The 21701-nt window shown below is 36.9% G+C and overlaps 1 protein-coding gene across 3 annotated transcripts in view; it reads right to left on the bottom strand.

The window, feature by feature from the left end:
- Positions 1–21701, bottom strand: part of zgc:173742 (DNA topoisomerase I, mitochondrial) — a 187394-nt gene that overhangs the window by 119994 nt on the left and 45699 nt on the right. For 2 of the 3 annotated variants that reach the window (XM_039763499.1, XM_039763502.1), the window contains exons 3-8: positions 17666–17782; positions 16000–16057; positions 15797–15927; positions 6577–6690; positions 4525–4597; positions 4335–4438 (exon numbers count right to left, since the gene is read on the bottom strand). In XM_039763499.1, the coding sequence (XP_039619433.1) occupies positions 4335–4438; positions 4525–4597; positions 6577–6690; positions 15797–15927; positions 16000–16057; positions 17666–17782 (597 nt within the window). The remainder of the gene's footprint in view (positions 1–4334; positions 4439–4524; positions 4598–6576; positions 6691–15796; positions 15928–15999; positions 16058–17665; positions 17783–21701) is intronic. The other variant, XM_039763501.1, reaches the window with a different exon arrangement.

Genomic DNA, 21701 nt, shown 5'->3' with positions numbered 1-21701 from the left:
TTGAGATGCTGTGGGGTGACTTGAAAAGGGCTGTACGTGCAAGAAACCCCTCAAACATCTCACAGCTGAAAAAGTTCTGCATTGAGGAGTGGGGTAAAATTTCCTCAGACCGATGTCGAAGACTGGTAGATGGCTACAAGAACCGTCTCACTGCAGTTATTTCAGCCAAAGGAGGTAACACTCGCTATTAGGGGCAAGGGTGTCCTATCTTTTTCCTCAGTTAGAATAGGCATTTTTGTAGAATGACATTTACAGAAGATCTTGAAAAGACTTTTCCTCAGTTTTCTTTGTTTAGTTGGATTACTTTAATCTCTCTGTATTGTTGAAACGGAGATGAAATAACCATTTATTAAAAATGTTACAAAAAACCACATGCTTTCAAAGGGTGTCCTAATGTTTTCACATGACTGTAACCAGATCAAAGAGTTAAGGACTTAAGGAATATGCTTGGTGCAGACCTAACAGGTATCTTATCTGCTTTTAACCGGAGTCTTCTCTCCCTCATACATATCCTGGACAATTCACACACACTTCTCTTATTTCTTTTCTCTCTCATGCACCACTAGACATGGCCCTCTATCATAAGCCTTCTCCAAACCAATAAACACAATATGTAATCCTTTGTTTTTCTCGAGGCTTCCTTACGAGATATCTCGATGCAAAGACTGCATCAGTTGTTACTCTTCCTGACATAAAATCAAACTGCTCCTACTTTATGGTGGATTCTTCCCTAAACCTTCCATTTACAACCCTTTCCCAAATTTTGTATTGTGTGCGACATCCGCTTTATCCCTCTATAGTTTCCACCATGTCTTTTTGCCTCCTTCTTAGCCTTTATCACATTCTCCACCTTTCTGTTCTGATATACCACCAATATATTTGTACCAAGGTTGGCTTCTATCCTGTCTCCCTGCCCAAAAACCTCTTCACTTACTCTTAATAGAACTTTGCTGATCTTCTCTCATCACTGCTCCACACTCCTGGAATGCCTGCACTCCATTTAAAACTTTTTTTCCTAAACCTGTTCTTAAGCTCTTCCTTTAATATCCACCACTTTATCCTTGGTGCTGCTTGTCCTGTGTTTATTCTGCTGCTGATTCTGTTCTTTCAGTCCTTCACCGCCACTTTATTCTGCATTGTCACACTTTTCTCATTTATGAACTTCTTTTCCTCTTTCAAATAAGATCTTCTACACATTAAAAAGAATATTTGGCTTTGCCTTCCTGCAGTAAGTCACAACCTGAAAGTCAATACAAGAGTAAATATTTTAAATTCTTCAGGCTCATTAGATATACTGTATAAAGATTGCCCTCAAATTGACATATTTTGCTTTCTTTCCATTTATACAGATTAAGATGTTATTCGTCTATGTAGTTTTCTTGAACAGAGATAGAAATGCCGATATAAATAACAATCTGTGTTGCATTCAAGTGGATGTTTAACCAAATGATCGCCAAATAGGCTGTGCTGCTGTACAAGTTGGAATTTGAGGTACCTAAAGTGGTTCCTGAGAGCACACCAACAACTCCTGTCATATGATTAACACCAATCATTATATGACTGATTTACCTATCAAAACTGGTGCATCACAGAAATTTGAACAAAGAAAAAATATGATATTTTTACTTGAAAGTATCTTTAAGCAGATTTGGAACCCATGTGCAAAGATCTAAGGAACCATTTTTCATGTTTATTTGTAGGACCTTAAATGTGTGTTTGTTAGGCTGTATTTAACCAATAAAGAAATATGCTTATTTAGCTTGCAATCCTCTTCCAGTGGGGGTTGTGCGTGGGTGTGTGTGGGGGGAATCCTCTCTTACACTGCCATTTATGTGAGATGAAAAAATATGTTCTGCTTTGTAGGAAGCTACAGTAAATCAAACTATGGTTCTCGTCGCAAAAAATTTCCAGGGCCACAAAATAGTGGAGGAAAAGGATTAAGAGGTCAATCAGCTAACCTGGGTAGATAATAATGATGGATAAAGATAATACATGCAGTTTAGGGAAAAAAAATGGTAAATAAAACCATTAAATAGCAAATCCTATTGTGTATAGCCTATAGTCAATATCCTTAACTTAACTCACCAAATGTACAGTATACTACATTTGAAAAGGCTAACACTACCACCAAATACTACATTTGTTTTAGAATAAGCAATTTAGCACATTGTTTTATTGAAATAGTGATTTTCACAACATCTGGAGCCTGGAATCTGCCCAGTGGCATCCTGCGCCATGTTGCTTTAGTGTAAACTTTAAAATGGCATCATACAAATGTAAATAAGAAAAAGTAGTACTTTCCCAAAAGCATACAGCTTTCACTCAGTGTAAACTATTAAATCATCTTCAGCTTGAGTGTCTAATAACATTTCCATATGCTTTGGCTCATAGAAAAACTGTTATTACTTTCAAAACATTTTAACTTATCTAATCTACTAAAAATAAAAATCTGATTTAAGAATAGTTATTTTTTTTCAAATACTTTCCACATGTCACTGATCATCTGCCTACATTCAGTATCACTACCATTTGTTTCAGAAGGTGGCTGAGAAGCGTTTAAAAGTTATTTAAAATATTCTGTTATTCTATTTGTGTAAAAAAGGCTGAAGCAATATTTAGTTTTTTATCTGTCATTTCAAATGCAGAGAATATTTAAGCAAAACTTGTTGTTTTTCTTCTTTCGGCTACTCCCATTAGGGGTTGCCACAGCAGATCACCTTTTTCTATATCTTGCTGTCTCCTGCACCTTGCTCTGTGAAACCTACTACCTGCCTGTCCTCTCTCACCATATCCATAAACCTTCTCTTAGGCCTTCCTCTTTTGATCTTGTGTGGCAGCTCTATCCTTAGCATCCTTCCCCCAATATACCCAGTATCCCTCCTCTGTAAATGTCCAAACCAACACAATTTTGCCTCTCTAACTTTGTCTCCAAACCATGCAACCTGAGTCAACCCTCTAATGTACTAATTTCTAATCCTGTCCATCCTCGTCACACCCAATGCAAATCTTAACATCTTCAACTCTGTTGCCTCCATCTCTGTCTCGTTTTTTGGTCAGTGCCACTGTCTCCAACCCATATAACATAGCTGGTCTCACTACTATCCTGTAGAACGTCCCTTCACTCTTGCTGATGCCTGTCTGTCACAAATTACTCCGGACACTCTTCTCCACCCATTCCACCCTGCCTGCACTCTTTTTCGCCTCTCTTCAACAATCCCCATTACTTTGTACTGTTGATCCTAAGTATTTAAATTCCTCCACCTTCGCCAACTCTAAACCCTGCATCCTCACCATTCCACTGACCTCCCTCTCATTTACAAACATGTACTTTGTCTTGTTCCTACTGACCTTCATTACTCTCCGGTACAGAGCATATTTCCATCTCTCAAGTGTCTCCTCAACCTGCTCCCTACTCTCGCTATAGATCACAGTGTCATCAGCAAACATAATAATCCACGGAGACTCCTGTCTAAACTCGTTCTTGGCTCTGCCCTCACTCTCCTTAATCCCTAACGTCATCCTACAGACCACCATCCCATGCTGTCTAACTACATTTACCCTGCCACCACTTTGCAATTTTCAATCTACCCAAGATTAACCATCCTGCATAGGATATAATCTACCTGAGTGCATATTCCTCCAATCTTGTACATCACCCTATGTTACTCTCTCGTCTTAAAATATGTACTCACCACAGCCATGTCCATCCTTTTCATAAAATACTTAATTGACCTTCTTCATTTTTCTCCTTGACACCATACCTTCCCATCACCTCCTCAACTCCTCTGTTCCCTTCACTAACATATCCATTAAAATCCATTCCAATCATCACTGTCTGTCACTTGGGTACACTGTCCATCACTTCATTCAACTCACTCCCAAAATAAATCTCTCTCATCCATCGCACACCCAACTCCTGGGGCATATGCACTAACAACATTCATCATCACATTTTTAACTTCCAGCTTCATAATCATCACTCTGTCTGACGCGCTTTTCACTTCCAAAACACTCTTGACATACTGTTCCTTTCAGAATAACCCCCACCCCATTTCTCCTCCCTTCCACACCATGATAGAACAACTTGAATCCACCTCCGATTCATCTGGCCTTACTCCCCCTCCCATTTAGTTTCTTGCACGCACAATACATCAACCTTCCTTCTCTCCATCACATCAGCTAGATTGCAAGATTGTTTTTACTTGAAAGAGTTATGTTTTGCATATTAAACAATTATTTTAGATCTAGAATAGTTTGCACTTTCAAGGTTTTCATGAAGATGTACATCAGATAAATAAGAAATAGAGAGACTGATAGAACAGAATGATATCTACCATCTCCAGCACTCTTCTTCCTCTTTTTGCTTGCTGCCTGAAGTTGGATCATCCTCGGCTTTCACCTTCTTTAATGGTCGCTGTTCTTTCTTTGACTTCTTTCCCTATTATAAAAGCAAGTACAGCTGTGAATCACCAGGGTAATGAAGTCCTATCTGGTCTTAGCAGGGTGTGGGGAGAAACCCTTTACCTTATTTTTTCCTTTACTTGTCAGATTTTTGGACATTGTGTCTGTCATATTTTCCTGGGATTTCTGTTTAGGTCTGCTCAGAAAACAAGGGGAAAAATAGTCATTAATAAAAACAATTGATTGTACTTTTACTTTGTAGCAGTGCCATATCCAGAAAGTGTCTAAGTCTGAAAGGGGGACTGAATCAATGCCTTCTAGAAAATGAATCACAGAGTGTTCCATCGATCTCATTTTATCCACTCAAACTTCGGTAAACAAGTCTCCCAAGCCCTTTATATGAGAACATACATTAGGTTTGTCAGAAAACAACATTTGTTAGGAGTGAATTTATAAGCTCTCTGGATAGAAGTAGTTTTGTCTTGCTTCTGACATTCATTGGGGCATATATTGGGATAGCTTAGCTATTAGCTAAACAAATAAGCTTGATGGACTGAAGAGTCTCCTCTCATTTGTCAAATTTTTCAGATCATAACAGTACATTTGTTTGTTTCTTAGAATTATGGTTTGCTCAGAACACCACCAAGGGAATCTAACTATGATTTGAGTTCTTATTTGTACATATTGCAAATGTGTTATGTAGACGTAGAAGCACAATGTATTGCAGTTGTTGATTTATAATGTACTGTAAATATCTGCACAAGAATCGAATAATGAGAATGTATTCTGTTTTTGCTACATGAAATCTTCATCACTGTGAGAAAAGCTGGGGCAGCAATGCTTAATCATGACACATTCTAATACCAGGCATAAAAATCAGCTCAAATTACAACTTTAATACCCTGCATCAACCCTTTGATCCTGAGGTCATGCAATCTTGTTAAAGAATAAAGGCTATAGGTATGTTCATACATAAATATACACCTTCTTTTATTTAAGGTTTAAATGAAATTGTAAGAGATGGGATACAGCATTTCATTTTAACAGTCCCATAGTTTAGTCCACTACTCTGTCAAATTAAAACAGCCAATACAACATATTGATATGCTGCTAGGCACTTCTAAAATATTTTATTATTCATCAGATAATGGAGGATCAGCAGGTTCTTGTACTAAAAAATAATTCCGCAACCCAGTGGATGCTTCATATAAGATGAGGTTTCACACACATGGTGAGCTTAAAATTGACCACTTTGATGTATTTGCTAAAACACCACAGAGGTGTTAAAAATTAAATCAGTCATATAGTTAATCAGTTCAGCCTCCAGCTTCACAAAAACACAAACATCTGACACTTTTGGTCCTTGTGATACCCATGTCTTTCCCATATGACACGTTACGCTGACTATTTGCTCACCTTCTAAATTATATTAAGCAATACCAATTCCAACATCCATTAGTCCATTTCACATCCATAATCTTTTTACTGTTCATGTGTGGTTTTTCCCCTTGTTGACATAAGAAGGGCATTATGTAACAATCTATTTTACATACCAGCCTTATTCCGAGCAGGGTCGTGGGTATGCTGGCACCTACCCCAGCATGCATAGGGGGCAAGGCAGGAACAGTCACTAGACAGGGCACCAGTCCATTGCATAATGAACACAGACAAAAACACACACTAGGGCCAATTTAGCACTGTCAAACCACCTAACCTGCAGATTCTTGGACCCAGAGGAAATCCACAGGACATGGGAAAAACATACAAATTCCACATATGGAGGACACAGGACATGAACCATGGCCTTCTTGTATTTGGCAGCAGCAGTGATAGGAAGTACTAATAAAGATGTGCACAACTGCATACACCATTTGGAGTATCAATGGAAAAAACAAAGTTATGGCAGTGTAGAAACATACAGCATATATAACAGTTGTGAGCAGGAAAAGCAGGACTGTATGTAAAAGGTATAAGAATGTTTTGTGATTGTAACACAAGACAGAGAAGGCAACTAATTTGCTGTGCATACAAAGGTGCATGTATATATACCGTATTAAAAAAAAACACTATAGGCCTATATAAATATGCAATTGTAGCTGCAGAAATAAATCTGTACAAAGAAATATCTTTCCATTAATATACTCAAATTTCTAGGAAAGCCAAAAAGATACTTACTTTAATACAAAATCGTCATATTCTTCTTCCTTTCTTGATCTTTTAGCTTCAAAGTTTTTAGTGCAAAAACCCATGTCTTCTTCCTCCTCTTTAACATAAATCATTCCTGGACTACTAAATGCAAAAAGTTTGTCATACTGTGCTCACAATAACATAATTAAATGGTTAATTATATCCTATCACAAAAAATCTGATGAAACTGTAACAGATGTTGCTAACATCAGAAGATATAAGCCAATAGCATAATACAAGAAAAATGTACAGTAAAGTACATGTAACTAAGGAAGGGGTATCAAGTGTTGTCGAAGAATATTATCGTTTGCAGGAAGAGGGAGAAAAAACAAACAAGGAGATAGTGATCCAAAGCAGTTATAGTCATCGATTGTGTTACCTGTATTCCTACAGCAGTGTACCATGAAAATGTTCCTGGTTGGCATGTTGGGCAATGTGGAGAACTACGGATCTTAAACCAGATCCATCACTGTGTAACCTTGAGCAAATTGCTCAACACTAGAATTCCTGAAGCCTACGAAAAAAGTCATAATCCCAGCCCACGTTAAATCCCTTCGGATCTCTACCATGAGAGTTTTTTGTTTTGTAAATGCATCAGTCAGCACAAGCAGCATGCTGTCCCATTCACTACCTTGACAGAGCTCAGCTCGTGGGCAAAAAGTTCTCCCAGCTCAAGCCAAGGCTCCTTATCCGCATGTGAGGTTTCTGGAGTTGTATAGGGTAAATAATACAGTATATCGTTATTTGGAATGCATGCATTTCATGTGTGGTCCAGATCTACAAAGATCTTGATAAGTGTAGGATGAAAGGAAATGCGAGGCAAGAAATACTGAACACATAGCTAAAGCAGAAACTTTTTCCATGTTATACTAATAATGATGTGAATTGTATAATGCGTGAAGACTTTAGTCTAAATATCAAATAAACACGTGCACTTTTATTCAAGAATGTAGCCAACAGAAAAAAAATGTTAGATTTACATGTTGCTATCAATGACTTAAAAACCCAAGCTCAAATGTCAATTGACAGGAAGTGTATTCTTGAATTGTGTAGAGGTAAGAACTGCTGCTTTACAACTGAAAGGTTCTGGGTTCGAAACTGGGTGCGCCATGTTTTGAGTAGTAAGCTGCTATTATTATTATTATTACGATAATATAATAAAAACATACATTTGATTTGAGTCTGCAGCACCCGGTGTAAATTTTGGCTACTTGTAAAAGTTAGTGCTTACTTTTTTTATTATTCACTAGCAAAATACCCGCGCTTCGCAGCGGAGAAGTAGTGTGTTAAAGAAGTAATGAAAAAGAAAAGGAAACATTTTAAAAATAACGTAAGATGATTGAAAATGTAATTGTTTTGTCACTGTTGTGAGTGATGAGTGTTGCTGTCACACACACACACACACATATAAACATATATATATATATATATATATACATATAGGATTGCAATTAAATGTGATGATTAAGTCAGGGCGGCCATAACGACGAACATATGTCATTGCGTCTTGTGTACGCTCGTGCATATAGCGAGGTCCTCCAGTGAAGGAAGATGGTAATATCACAGCTTGACCAAGTTCTGTTAAATCAGTGTCGTTTTTCGTCAATAGCATCTTTTAAGTGAATGTAATTTTCAGCCCGTAGTTTTTTTTTATTTAGTCTGATATAATTTAGTCTTTCAGATTCAATTTTTGCGTACATATCAACTAAAAACTGATTTAATAAAGTTCTGAAGAAAAGGATATTATTAGCATGATGTTGTCTGATCATAAGGCGGTATGAATAGAAGCTTGCTGCAGAGACGGTTTTGTTCATAGGTAACCTACTGGTAGCATGAACTTGAGGCATACTCACAGAATAGCCGTCTTCACCATAGCAGATCATGAGAGGATATTGAAGTGCATCATAGGATCTGTGGGTTTCTTTAATGCGTTGAAGTTTATTGTCTCTGGTTTTCAAGACAATATCTCTATTGTTGAACGTTTGCCCAACGATGACAACACCAACTTGATGAACTGTGGGTTTATTAAATCTGCCTTTGTGTGCATGTAATGGTTTTTTGTCTGCGTGAATGAGAACTTTGAAGTCTTTGTCATCATCTGAAATACTGTCCATTGTGGAGCGGAAGTCCTGGATGTAAGTGTTACAGTCATGGAGCATTTTTTGTAATTGCTTCACCAGGGGCATGTTAAGTCCAGAAAAATTAGCGCAGCGGATTTGTGCTTCCTTTTCATCATCCCCGACGAAGTAAATTTGCAAAAATTTGTGTTCCTCACTTGGCATAGGTAAAAGACTGCCAATCAAGTGATATGCCTTCATTTAAAGTTCAGGGACAAGTGTACAATTTCCCTCAACGATTTGGTTAGCACCAAATGATGTCATTTGAAATGCGCTGTTGTACTTTCGAATGTTGTTCAAGAAATGCTCACTTTGAGGATGTTGGCCATTTAACAGGCCCTCAAGAAGGTGAGGAAGGTTACATAAAGGAGTGAGAGATACTTTACCACCGTTACAGCACAAACAAGGAGATTCACATTTCCACTTCTTTGCTTGACAATAGTCACAGTGAACATTCATAGATCCAATGTGTACTGTTTTGTCAGACTCATAATGTATGTTTGGGTCGTATGCTAATCCACAATTGACTTTTTTGAGCCAAACCTTTTGTTTTCGTATGAGCCGCTTGTCATTATTGGGATCGTATCTAGAAACAGAAGCTCTATTAACTTGTGGATTTGCCTCCGTGTATTTAGCGACAGCGTCCCTATTAACTTGTGGATGTGCTTGCGAGTATTTCTTGACAGCGTCCCTATTAACTTGTGGATGTGCTGGTGAGTATTTAGCGACAGCGTCCCTATGAACTTGTGGATGAGCCTGCAAGTATTTAGCGACAGCATCCCTATGAACTTGTGGATGTGCTTGCGAGTATTTGGCGATAGTTGCACGAAGTTGATTCCGTCTAGCTGTATCAGAAAATCTACCACGACGTCCGATACGTCTCCTTTTTACTGTTTTCTCATAGCTTGGATTGCCACTGTAATAATCAGCTGGATTTGTGTTGAAGTGACATTGAGCATGTGTCAATCGATGTAAGTATACAACCGGCTTCATCAATAACTTCGCATCCAGCTTTTGAGAGTTGAAATATTCATAAACATCACAGTGTCCACTACTCAAATTGTCACCTGTGAATCTAAGATATTTAAAAGGCAGTGACGGTTCTCCAAAGGTGTAAAATATCTGCCCATTTCAGTACACTTGAAAGCGACAACCAAACAATTCAGCGGCAGCCATCAACTCACATGCAGAATCATAGGTGAAGGGCTTTAGCATTTCAGTCTTATAGTGCTCCTGTGTACTATAATTATCTCCTGTACCATCATCAGTCCACACTTTGAACCTGTCCCAGTCATTTAATACATAAGACACAATGTCCTTGCGGATATCAAAAGTGAGCCTGATATGTCCGTGCAATATGTAACACAGAGAATGGAAAAGGCAGGCGCCATCTCCGGGCATGGACACCACTCGGTAAGTGATAGTTCTTTGATTGATGGTGATCACGTCGATAGACATTTTAATAGGGGTATAGTTGGAAGAATAAAGGGAATGGGTACTTGATCAGTAAAGAAAGTATAAAATACCTATACAATAAGTATAACAATCGACTGCTTAGTTGGCGAAGCAAGGAAAAACGACGGCCTTATATGGCGTTTCTTTATAAAATAGCGGAGAAGCTATGTAAAGACTGCTTGACAAAAAAAACAGCGGAGTGGCTTATATGGGCAGGCAGTCAGCCAAAGAAGGGAAGCAATAAATAACTGCAATCGTAATAAAGGAACAAAAAAATAGCGGAGAGTCCGCAGATTAAATAAAGGAAATGGGTATTTGAACAGAAAAGTAAGTCTAAAATAGCTACACAATAACTGTAAGAATCGTAACAAATGAACAATAAAATAGAAGAGAACCCGTCAATTAAATAAAACCTACAGAATAAGTATAAAAATCGTAATAAATGAACAATGAAACAGCGGAGAACTTGTCAATTAAATAAAAAGGCTGCCTCGTTGGCGAAGCAATGAAAAAGGACTTTGTTATATATCATTCGTTTATAAAACAGTGCAGAAGCTGTGAGAAAGCTGCTTCCTTCGCAAAGCAAGGAACGACTCAAGACACTTGAGGGAAGAATGGCCGTATATGGGCAGGCAGTCAATTACATGGGAGGCGTGCCGAGTTGCGCAGCAGCCTTACTTATGAATATGCTAAGCACATTCCTTCAGCCGACACGCCTCCCACGGCGAGCGACCTGCCCGCTTTGGCCATATACAGTATAGGAAAGAAGGTTCCAGTTATGACTGTCAGGTTTTGGGAAGCGCTGATCAATGTAATCATGCGCATTATTTTTTTGAATGCGTTATGGAGCACATGCATCGAAGCTTCTCATCTGTGCGATTGTCAATGTAACCTTTTTTTAATTTGTTATGGAGCACATGCATCGAAGCTTCCCAGCTGTGCGATTGTCAATGTAACCTTTTGTAAGTAGTGCCTGGAGGATTCAGTGTATATGTCACTCGCTTGCTTCTTATTGTTTCGCTGCCTTCTCAATTATATACTGCATGTTTTCTTCAGCGCGTTTTGGAGCTCTTCCTGGTTTTCTACGTAGTGCATTGACAGTCAGTTCACGTGATTACGTGGGAGGCGTGATGATGTCACAAGAAACTCCGTCCCCACGACTTTCCAGCTGAACTCCATTACAGCGTATGCAGAAAAATAGCTTCCAGTTATGACCATTACGCGTAGAATTTCGAAATGAAATCTGCCCAACTTTTGTAAGTAAGCTGTAAGGAATGAGCCTGCCAAATTTCAGCCTTCTACCTACACGGGAAGTTGGAGAATTAGTGATAAGTGAGTCAGTGAGTGAGTGAGTGAGTCAGCGAGGGCTTTGCCTTTTATTAGTATAGATTTTTATTCTCTCAGTGACGTTCATATGGTACAATGAAGTTGCCTCTCCCTCTCTGAGTTGATCGCATTTTTTTTCAGAAGAGCTACTGTGGCTGATGCCTGCTCAGAAGTCAAAAATACGATGTCCTGTGACAGCTATCAGACTAGACAAAGACTGCTACACTCCACTTGGCACCATAAAATAAAATGGGAGTTATACCTGCAGCTAAAGTCGCTTCAGTATGCCAGCAATTCGCCATGCTGCTGTTTAGATCTGGCAGTGCTATGATGATGGTGTATACACCCAAAAATGAGTCTACATTCTCATTACCATACACCATAACATGGAGTACAGGCAAGATTCAAAAAAAAACACATGGTCAAATGACAACTCATATTCAGATGGCTGTGTTTTCAAATGGTGACGATTTCATGTATGAATGTGTGTGTGTGTGTGTGTGCTTGACAGGCAGAGACAGATTCGATCTCATTCAAGTGGTTACTGGAATATAAAATAAACACTTTCGCAAATGTATAATGAAAGAAGTGTGCTTTTATTCAAGAGCGAGACTGAATAACAAAAAATTCAAGTGACAACAAGATACCAAGAAGACATCATTCACTAGTGTTTGTGTGTGTGTGCTGATATGCCTTCAACGATATCTTGTACAGATAGCAAAACGTTCCAACGGCTGTTACAGACTAAAATCAAAGGCTTCTTCTTTTTGGGCACTGCCAGATCTAAATGGCAGCATGGTGAATTGCTCGCGTACTGAAGTGACTTTAGCTGCAGGTGGAAGTCCCATTTTACTTCATGGTGCTAAGCAGAGTGCAGCAGTCTATTAGCCTGCGAAAGCACTGTGAAGAAATCTGTCTGTTGTTACGGTCCTGCCTTTGTCCAGTCTGATAGCGGTCACAGGATATTGTATATGTGATTGCCAGTACAACAAATAGTTATGAGCAGCCATCAGCCACAGTGCTGCTCTTGTGAAAAGAATGGAGATAAATGCCATCAACTCAGAATAAAACTGAATAATAAAAAAACAAGCACTAACTTTTACAAGTAACCAAAAATTACACCGGGTGTTATAGACTAAAATCAAATGTATGTTTTTATTATATTACAGTAATAATAATTGCAGCAGCTCAATACCTGGAGCGCAGAGACTCAAACCCAGTACCTTTGGGTTATAAAGGCAGCAGTTCTTACCTCTGCACCATTCAAAAATACACATCAACTTTCTGTCAATTGACATTTGAGCTTGGGTTTTTAACTCATTGATAGCAACATGTAAATCATTTTTTTTTTCCTTTGGTTATCCCCTTGAATAAAAACACACATGTTTATTTGATATTTGGACTAAAGTCTTCACACATTATTCACTTCACATCATTATTAGTATAACATGGAAAAAGTTTCTGCTTTAGGTATATGTTCAGCATTTCTGGAACCTCACATGCAGATAAGGAGCCTTGGCCTGAGCTGGGAGAACTTTTAGCCCGAGCTGAGCTCTATTAAGGCAGGGGATGGGACAGCAGGCTGCTTGTGCTGATCAAGACCTTTACAAAACAAAATACGCTGATGGAGAGGTGCGAAGGGATTTAAGGTGGGCCAGGATTATGAGTTTTTTTTATAGGCTTCAGGGATTCTAGTGTTAATTTAGAAAATTACACTATTTCATTATTTCAGAACAGAGGAAATGTGTTGTGAAGTTACTACATCTTGCTGGATTCTGACAGATGCACTATGGAGGCTGGTCCACCTGACAAATTACGTTCAGCATGGTCGCCTTCAAATGAAAAAGAAAAAAAAAAAACAAAAAAAACACCTTTTGCTCATTAAGGAGATGTTCAAAATCAAATAAGGAAATACATCATATAAGGGAGCAATTTTACAAATAATTTTTTTTCCCCTCCAGTAAAATTTTAACACACACAAATACACAAAAATCTACCTGATGGACAGGCCTATCCACCTGGGCAGAACTCCTGTCATCACATACAGTGACAGATATTGGGTAACTATATACTTCCCCTTACACTTAGAAGGAAAATCAAAAGCGGACATTACAAGAATCTTCATTTAACCTTTGCTTCAATTACAGCCCTGAAGGAAATGATTAAGTAAAATCTCAGATTTTTACACACACTCATGTCATAAAGTCTGATTGTTACAAGTTCAACAATATCACTAACTGTGAAATTCATGACTTGAAAGAGTATGCATTACACAAGTTCAACTGATTTTTTTTTAACATTCATCTATGAGGAAAACTTTAGGTAAAGACTCCATTGACCATAAATACTGTACTTGAACAGTGTTTAAAGTATACAAAGAATTTTATCAACACTCTAACAAGACACACAAACACAAAATTAGGGTACGTGCTGGTACACACGTGAACAAAAAATTGGAAGACCAAACTTTGCGCTTGTCTAAACCTAGATAGTTTAACTTGTATTTCCCAATATTAAAAGGGTAGGGGGAAAAAAGTCACAGTATAAAAAAAAAAATACAAGCTAGTCTTCACCTACTCTGTAGGGAAATGCTGTTGTAATGAGCTCTGGACTACTATCTCCAAGGAACACTTAATAGGATCATATGGCAAGTCATGACAGCTCTGCTGGGTTGTAGCTCAATCAAAGAAATTCTAAAAATTGTAATTTTAGAAATAATTGGTCCAGAGTGAGAAGCAGAAAAAGAGCCATAATACAATTAAAGTGCAATGTTGAAGAACAAGTTTCAAGTTCAGAGTCACATGTAAAAAGTTTAATGAAAATGATAACTTGAATGTTTACCCAACATTCAATATGTCACCACTGTCCAGTGCCATGATGAGAAAGTATTAAAAATACTCAAAACACGTTCCAAAAAAGCACTCCCTTTCTAAAAATGTCAGCTGACCATCAGCTTCCTCGAATTACAAGAACAAATTCCCACAAGGAACAGACGGAGTACATGTAACTAATAAATATGAACAGAAGCAGAAAAAAAAATAATATTAATAACTAGGAGAGTATTTTACCTAGACAAATTTCTCCTTTCCAAATCTAATAAGGGTTATGAGAGATGTAAAATGTTATTAAAATGAATAAAATATCATATCCATCTGACTTATTTACAAAGGCAACATCCACAAAGTACCACATGTGACAGAGGAAAATTTTACCCATAACTATGCTGTTATCCTGGTGTAGAAAGTGCAATAACGATTTAGCCATTTGGCTTTTATGATGAACATCTCTATCAGTTGGTTTTCCTTGTTTTGCTTTGTTCATTTTATTGTTGGTCCTTGACACTGAAATTGAGCTATACTACTTTAAAACACATTTTATAGGTAAAAAGTCTAAACACCTTAAACCATAAATTTTCCTAACATTTCTAACACATGCATACTGCTATCCTTACATAAATGGGTAATACACCTATAACTTGTGACCCAAAACCTTAATATTCTTATGGTCAAACTGTACAAAGACTTTAACAACCTATCTAAAATACAGTTTTGCCAGATGGTCATTAACAGAAGTTAATGGCAATGAGTTTTGCACGTGGCCACTTGCAAAAAAAAAAAATTGTGTGCACTTGATGACTGTGGGCATATCAACAGTTCAATCTAATGCAATTAGATCCTAGCCTTACTGCTATGGGTGAAACACAGGCCAAAACTCTGAAGACTCCAACATTCCCACTCTAACAATCGGGCTGCATTAACCAATGAGGACCTCCACCTCCCTGCTGGGTTGCAAAGGCACTTACATGGGAAAAACTGGGTGAAAACATCAAAAGGGCTGGGAAATACTGATCTAATTAACAAATAATATGATGCTATTTATCACCTTTCTAGACATCTACTTTACAAACTACTTATCCAGATTAGGGTTGCAGGGATCTGAAATCGTCCATTTTCATAATCTGTTTATCCAGGCCAGTGTCACACGGAAACTGGAATCTATCCCAATAATCATCAGGCACAAGACAAGACCACCACCTGGATAGAAGAGTCTTTTGCAGGGTGAATACTCAAAGAGGCCGATTTATTAATGTGCAGTTCACTTAACAGTCATTTCTTTGGATTGTGGGAGGAAACCCATGCAGACACATGGAGAACGTGCAAACCTCATGCAAACATCACACAGGACATAAACCCCGGTGGTCTTATTGCAAGGCTACCAATGCACCACTGTGTCACCCCAACATTTTTCATCTGGACTGTAAAGGTTGTTAAAATTTAAAGAGTGAATATTTTTTGAAGAATCCAGCATACCATTTCCATTGCTGCTCATTTTCTTCAACATCAGCCTTTTTAATTGGCAACACTGAAGCCAATTCAGACTCCTCATTAGTTGCTGTTCGTATTTTGGATAATGACCTTTTCTTTTTCTTCAAGCTTTTTATCTGTTACATAACAAAGCATTTTCAGTGAATGTAAACATTTCCCATAACATTATCTGTCAATAACTTGATTACTTTTGGTTGCTTTTTGGAATTTTTCTCCAGCTTTTTTTTCTTTGCTTCATGCTTTAGTCTGTAAAGGAGAAAAATAAGAAATAAAGTGTACATTAAGAAAAAAGTAAAATAAAATATACTGCTCTTTTTATGATTGATAAAATTAACTTGGATTCAGAGTACTTGCACAAAAACTACTCTAGTATTTCTTGCATAATTAAAATACTATACATTTTAGAAAGAGGCCAAAACAGTCATATTTTAATTGTGCAAACTTAAAGCTATATTTTACTATTATTTTATTCTAATGTAACGCAATATAAATACAAAGTATCTTAACCCAGAGTATCACTATTTATTCCTAAATTTATACTATACTAAAAAAAATCAAAAACATAAATCCAAATTGTATTGCAAGTTTAATATTTAGCAACTCTTAGTCTAATTAAACATTCTGAAAGAAGTTTTGATTGCTTAAAATGGAACAGAGAGGATGATGTTGCTTCTGAAAAGACATTCAATAAAATACATTTTTAAACAGGTTATTTAAATCTACAAAAGTGTTTAGATGCTAAATTCAGTGAACCCCCAGTGTTCTTCAAACAAGAAAAAAAAAGTCTCTGTGGCTTCAGTAACAAACAGTGCAATACGGACTAATCAATATTTACTAACAGGTTTGCACTTTCCAACAAATCCAGGACTATGAAGCCAAAAATGTTAGAGGTCATGCACACAGCATAGCAAACCTACAATAAAGTTACTGAAAACAATTCTCCATTCAGAAGCTAAAATCTTTACTTCTGAAAATATGCCAGTTAAGTCCGATTTCAATTAATTTGTTTTAAGGCTCCTGAAAAGATGGGGGCATAGTGGATTGCATTGCTGTGTCACAAATCCAGGGTCCAGGATTTGACTCCTGCCCTGATCACTATCTGTATACGGTTTCCATGGTATTCTCCTGTGTGGATTTTCTCTAGGTACTGTATTTTGATAAAATTTTGCATCCTAAACATCTGGGTGTGTTATGTTGTGTGGAAATTGTAATGTGGCCTTAATGTGAGGAAGTGTGCCCCTGCATTGTAATAATGTTCTCTACAGAATTCCGTTTCTTTTTTCCCCCTAATTCTATTAGCAGATGTAGGGGGTAAATACATAATAATCTGAGAAAAACCCTAAAAAGTTAGAGCAATGACATCTGCACAGTAGATCATTGCCTTTGCTTTAACTTGCAGAATTTATATGAGATTTTTTTGGGACAATACAATTTTACTGTAAAATACTGAAAGATGCTCTGTAATGTTCCATTAAATAATCAATGACTATATGCAAACAGAGATGAGATCTCTATGACGGTCCATAATCTATTATTTGTTACTCAGATTTTTAAATCTCATTATTTCATTGCATAATAACTGACTATACATAGTATACTGTCAGTATAAATACTAAAACAAATTAACACATTATGTTGCAACATCAGAAAACTCAATATTATTCAGGTAGTGTTGTATGTTTATTCATTATGTGTGGTAGCACATAACACAAACACACAACCGAATCATAAATTTGAAAGTTTTATATTATATATATTTTCAGAAAACTTTATATAAAAGAAAAAAAAGATATGTTTAGATTAAAGTGATCCATGAAACTTCAAAAGATATTTTTGGAAATCCATTCTAGGTACCTGATCTCAGAGAAGTCACTGAAGGAATCCTCCTCCCTTGGTCTTTTTAATCTTTTGATCTTTTTATTGGAGAAATCAACATCAACTTCCTCGTTGTTTATATGAAACAATTCATCACTCGGAAAAAGATTAACATGTATAAATTAGTACAGGTGAACTGTCCTTGCATTTATAAATAAAAGTTCCTTAAAAAATGTATACCCTAAGCTGCAAACAGGTAAAGAGCTGCAGAATGCTATATGATTTTGCAGATTAAAACACCCAACCAATAAACTGTTGAATAAGATAAAATTAAGATCTTTTATAATTAAACTAAATAAGAACCACTGAACAAGGTGCATTTTCTATATCTGTAACATTGTGTATGTGTTAGTAAATGTTGTTTACATTTACATGTGTTACACTAAATTGCTTATTTACAAGTCAAAATTGCAGTATTTATATACTGTATTTAAAAGTTTGCTATAGCAAACAGGTAATGTGATAAGAATTCATAAACATTGGAATAATATAACTGGGTGAATAAGGCTAAATGTGTTGTCACTGAAATACAAATCAAATCAAATTTAGGTTATAACAAGTTATGTCTAACAAAATCTGTACTTTGATTTTTGCTTTCATTAACCAGATTAATTTATTTATTGTAGATATTATTTTGACAACAACATTATAGAGAACAGGTTAGGGACTGGCACTCGGCACCATACACATTACTGGGCTACATAAATATTTAATTAGTAAAATATGTACATTTGCATTATGGGGATTGGTGGATGATTGGCACTCTAGCCACTGGAGAGAGAGAGAGAGAGAGAAAAAAAAAAAAAAAAAAAAAAACTCAAACTGGTCAGTGTAGTGATGAGGTGTCACCTGTGGCATGTCTGCCCTCGGATCCCCATCCAGTTGATTTGTCATGTGGTGGGTGCAGCAACATGCTGTAATCAGCACATTCACTCAACCTCCACGACTCATTAAATTCTGGTTATGCCAGTATTTTTACCTAAGCTGAAATTTCTCTCTCTTACTGAAATTTTTTCTCTAAGAAAGTGATGTTTCTTCTTCTTCTTCTTTGTCCATACTTTAAAGGAATACTTCCCCAAAAATGACTTACCCCATGTAAAAAAAAAAAAAAATACCTTGCCTATTCTTCCACCTTACCATTGGGCTTAAGGTAACCTGGGTCCAAGCATAAGCTTTTCAAAATTGTATAGAACTTTTGCATTGCTCCTCGAAATTTGATAAAACTAAATTAAGTAAAATAAGACATTCCACTTATCAATGTGTTATTGTCAAGATTTAATAAAAAAAATCATGCTTTAGTCATCTTAAGTCTTAAAGTTTAGTCAAAAATCTTATTAATTGTTATTCTTATTTTTTAAATTGCATATTTATGACCTCATTCTGCACTCACTCATGGTTGCTAGGACATCTTATGTTGCTTAGGGCATATTTTATGTGCTTGTATGTGACAGGTGGGCAGTCATCTTCTTAAAAAGCAAGCTACACATTCACTCACTATGACTTGTATTACAAAGGAAAGGACCTTTTGTTCAGCCTGAGAAAACAACTTCCTTTCTCAGTTTTTTCAGAGCATTTTTAAACTTCTGGCTTTAATGGTGTATTGTTTATTACATGGTACCCTGTAACCTGTTGTTAGCATAAGGTCACCATCCCATTTGCATGTAATAAAAGAAAACTAAAAAGAGACTGACGGTCAACACAGGAATCTGGCCTTGCATCCCTTCCTGTCTATGACAAACAAAACTGGGGAACCCTGCTGAACCACAGATAGGGAAACTTCATTTATGATCATCCCAGATATCATAAACTGTGGTTAGGCGAATTAGTGGGAAATGAGTTGAAGGTGACATACTCTGTCATTAACATCTCTTTGTCACTATAATGATTTTGACATTGAAATCTAAGGTTATGAAGAGGGAAAAAATTAGGAGAAATGGTGGAAGTACTGAACCAGAGCATATGTGCACTGCGCATCCCAAGCCAACTGGCCCTCCCTGGATGTAGCACTTCATTGACAACCTGGCCTCAGCTGAACCAACTATGAGTCCATGTGCAGTTCTTTCGGTCTCACAACTACCTTGTATGCCACCACTCTCTCACCTTAGAGGTCTGGCATCTGCTAACTGTGCAGTTGCCTTGTCTCTAATGTCCTGAAGCAACGGTGCTCAGGCCAGAACTCACATTCTTTCTCTCATTATGTTGGTCCCCTTGCCTTTTGTTGTTCTACAATACAGTAACAAGCACAATTACAAAGCAAACTGTTTTCTGAAATTCCATACAGTGTCATTCTGCTCTTGCTCATCGTCTTCTATGTGACTTTTTTGCACTATGCCACTTCAGTGGTGTTCCAGTTCTTGTTAACCTGCTGCCAGCCAGTTACCCATTTACAATGTAGATGCTTCTTTATATAAAAGCTTAAGCACAAATACTCAACCGGGCAAAGAGGGTAAATGCATAATAAAATTAAAAATCAAGGCAATACAAAGGGAGAAAGATGCTTCACAAATAAATCAATTTCAGGCAAAAATAAAGTTTTTGGAAGGCATATATATCTGGACACATTTCTCTTTAGGAAAAATGAAGGGAGAGAGAGAGATCAAAAATTAATCAATTAAATGTTTCAGTAGATTTTTACATGATTAATGGCTTTTGAAATTTTTTTTCTTGCCTGAAGAAGGGGCCCAAATTGCCTCGAAAGCGTGCATATTATCTTTTTTAGTTAGCCAATAAAAGGTGTCATTTTGCTTGACTTTTCACTACATTCATAATGGCTAACACGGTACAGCACCCTAGTACTATTTACACCCTGGGAAATTTTAAAGCTGGAGACAATTTGCTTCAACTGTTGTACATTTCACCTGGTTAAATAGAACACCACCACTCAGAATCTCATGATCATATTGTGCAATTCTAAAGGTTTACTCATCTGTTTGTGCTAGAGAGAGTGATAAGCTAGCATTACATCTTGTACTATACCTTTGCATGTTTCTCTTTTTTTGGGATACTTAAAAGCAAGGTGCAATCTGCTGTGCCTACAGGATGTTCACACTTGCTGCAATGAACTATATATGAACTTGAACATTTTTTATGAAGAAACTCCTAGGTTTCATATACAGGACGATAGCTATGAAACCCAGAGTCTATATATATTTTATTTTTTCCAGTTTTATTTCTCTTTATACCTCTCAATATAATCCTAGTTTAGGATGACCTGTCAAATTATATCTTAAAATCCATGTGGGACCCATCTATTCCTAGGGAAACTGGATATAGTTCAAACACATTGAACAAGATAAGTTATTTCATACATACTTTCATGATTAAAATTTTTGAGCAAAGCTATCAATTGTTAGATGGATAAGTCAAATATGTATTCCACGTGAGGATACTGACCTATAACGACAAAACCACCAAAGTTGAGAGAGTCTAATCCAAGAGGACTCTATCCATCCAAATGGACCAGACAGAGATTTCTGTCCCATCACCTTGATTTCTGAATTACTGACAAGCCACCATCAGATGCATAGTCTCTCTCATAGAGATGCTCTTTGGAAACACTACTCTTCAGCCTTCATAAACCTTTATCAAAAAACTAGTTTGAAACCACTTATTTTTATTAGGATTTTATACCCAGACTTTGCCAATGCTCATTTTTTGGTAATAAATATTGCTTTGCTTTAAACTTTTATACTTTATATGCTGGTTTTAACTGAGGTAATAAAGAAAATACAGGGCACTTGTGAGATAATATTGATATTGTTTTCCCTGTAGGGTTAGCGGCTGGGAAGGGACACTTTTTGTAGTTAACAAAATAGGAAGGGACACTTTCTGCAATTGACAAAAAATAGGAAAAAAGTAATGTACCTTTGGCAAGTATGCAGGCATCTCTCATAATCAGTAATTAAGTGCAAGTATAGGAGGGATTTTCTGAGCAAGTGTGAATGTTAGGCTCAGGGCACACAAGAATAGGTCAATCCATAACAAACCTAATGAGTCCACCTTACCCCATAATAAT

The sequence above is a fragment of the Polypterus senegalus genome, chromosome 9, assembly GCF_016835505.1.
Source record: "Polypterus senegalus isolate Bchr_013 chromosome 9, ASM1683550v1, whole genome shotgun sequence".
NCBI classification, from domain to species: Eukaryota; Metazoa; Chordata; class Cladistia; order Polypteriformes; family Polypteridae; genus Polypterus; species Polypterus senegalus.
The sequence above is the reverse complement of the archived record's forward strand: the minus strand, read 5'-3'. Positions and strand labels throughout refer to the sequence as shown.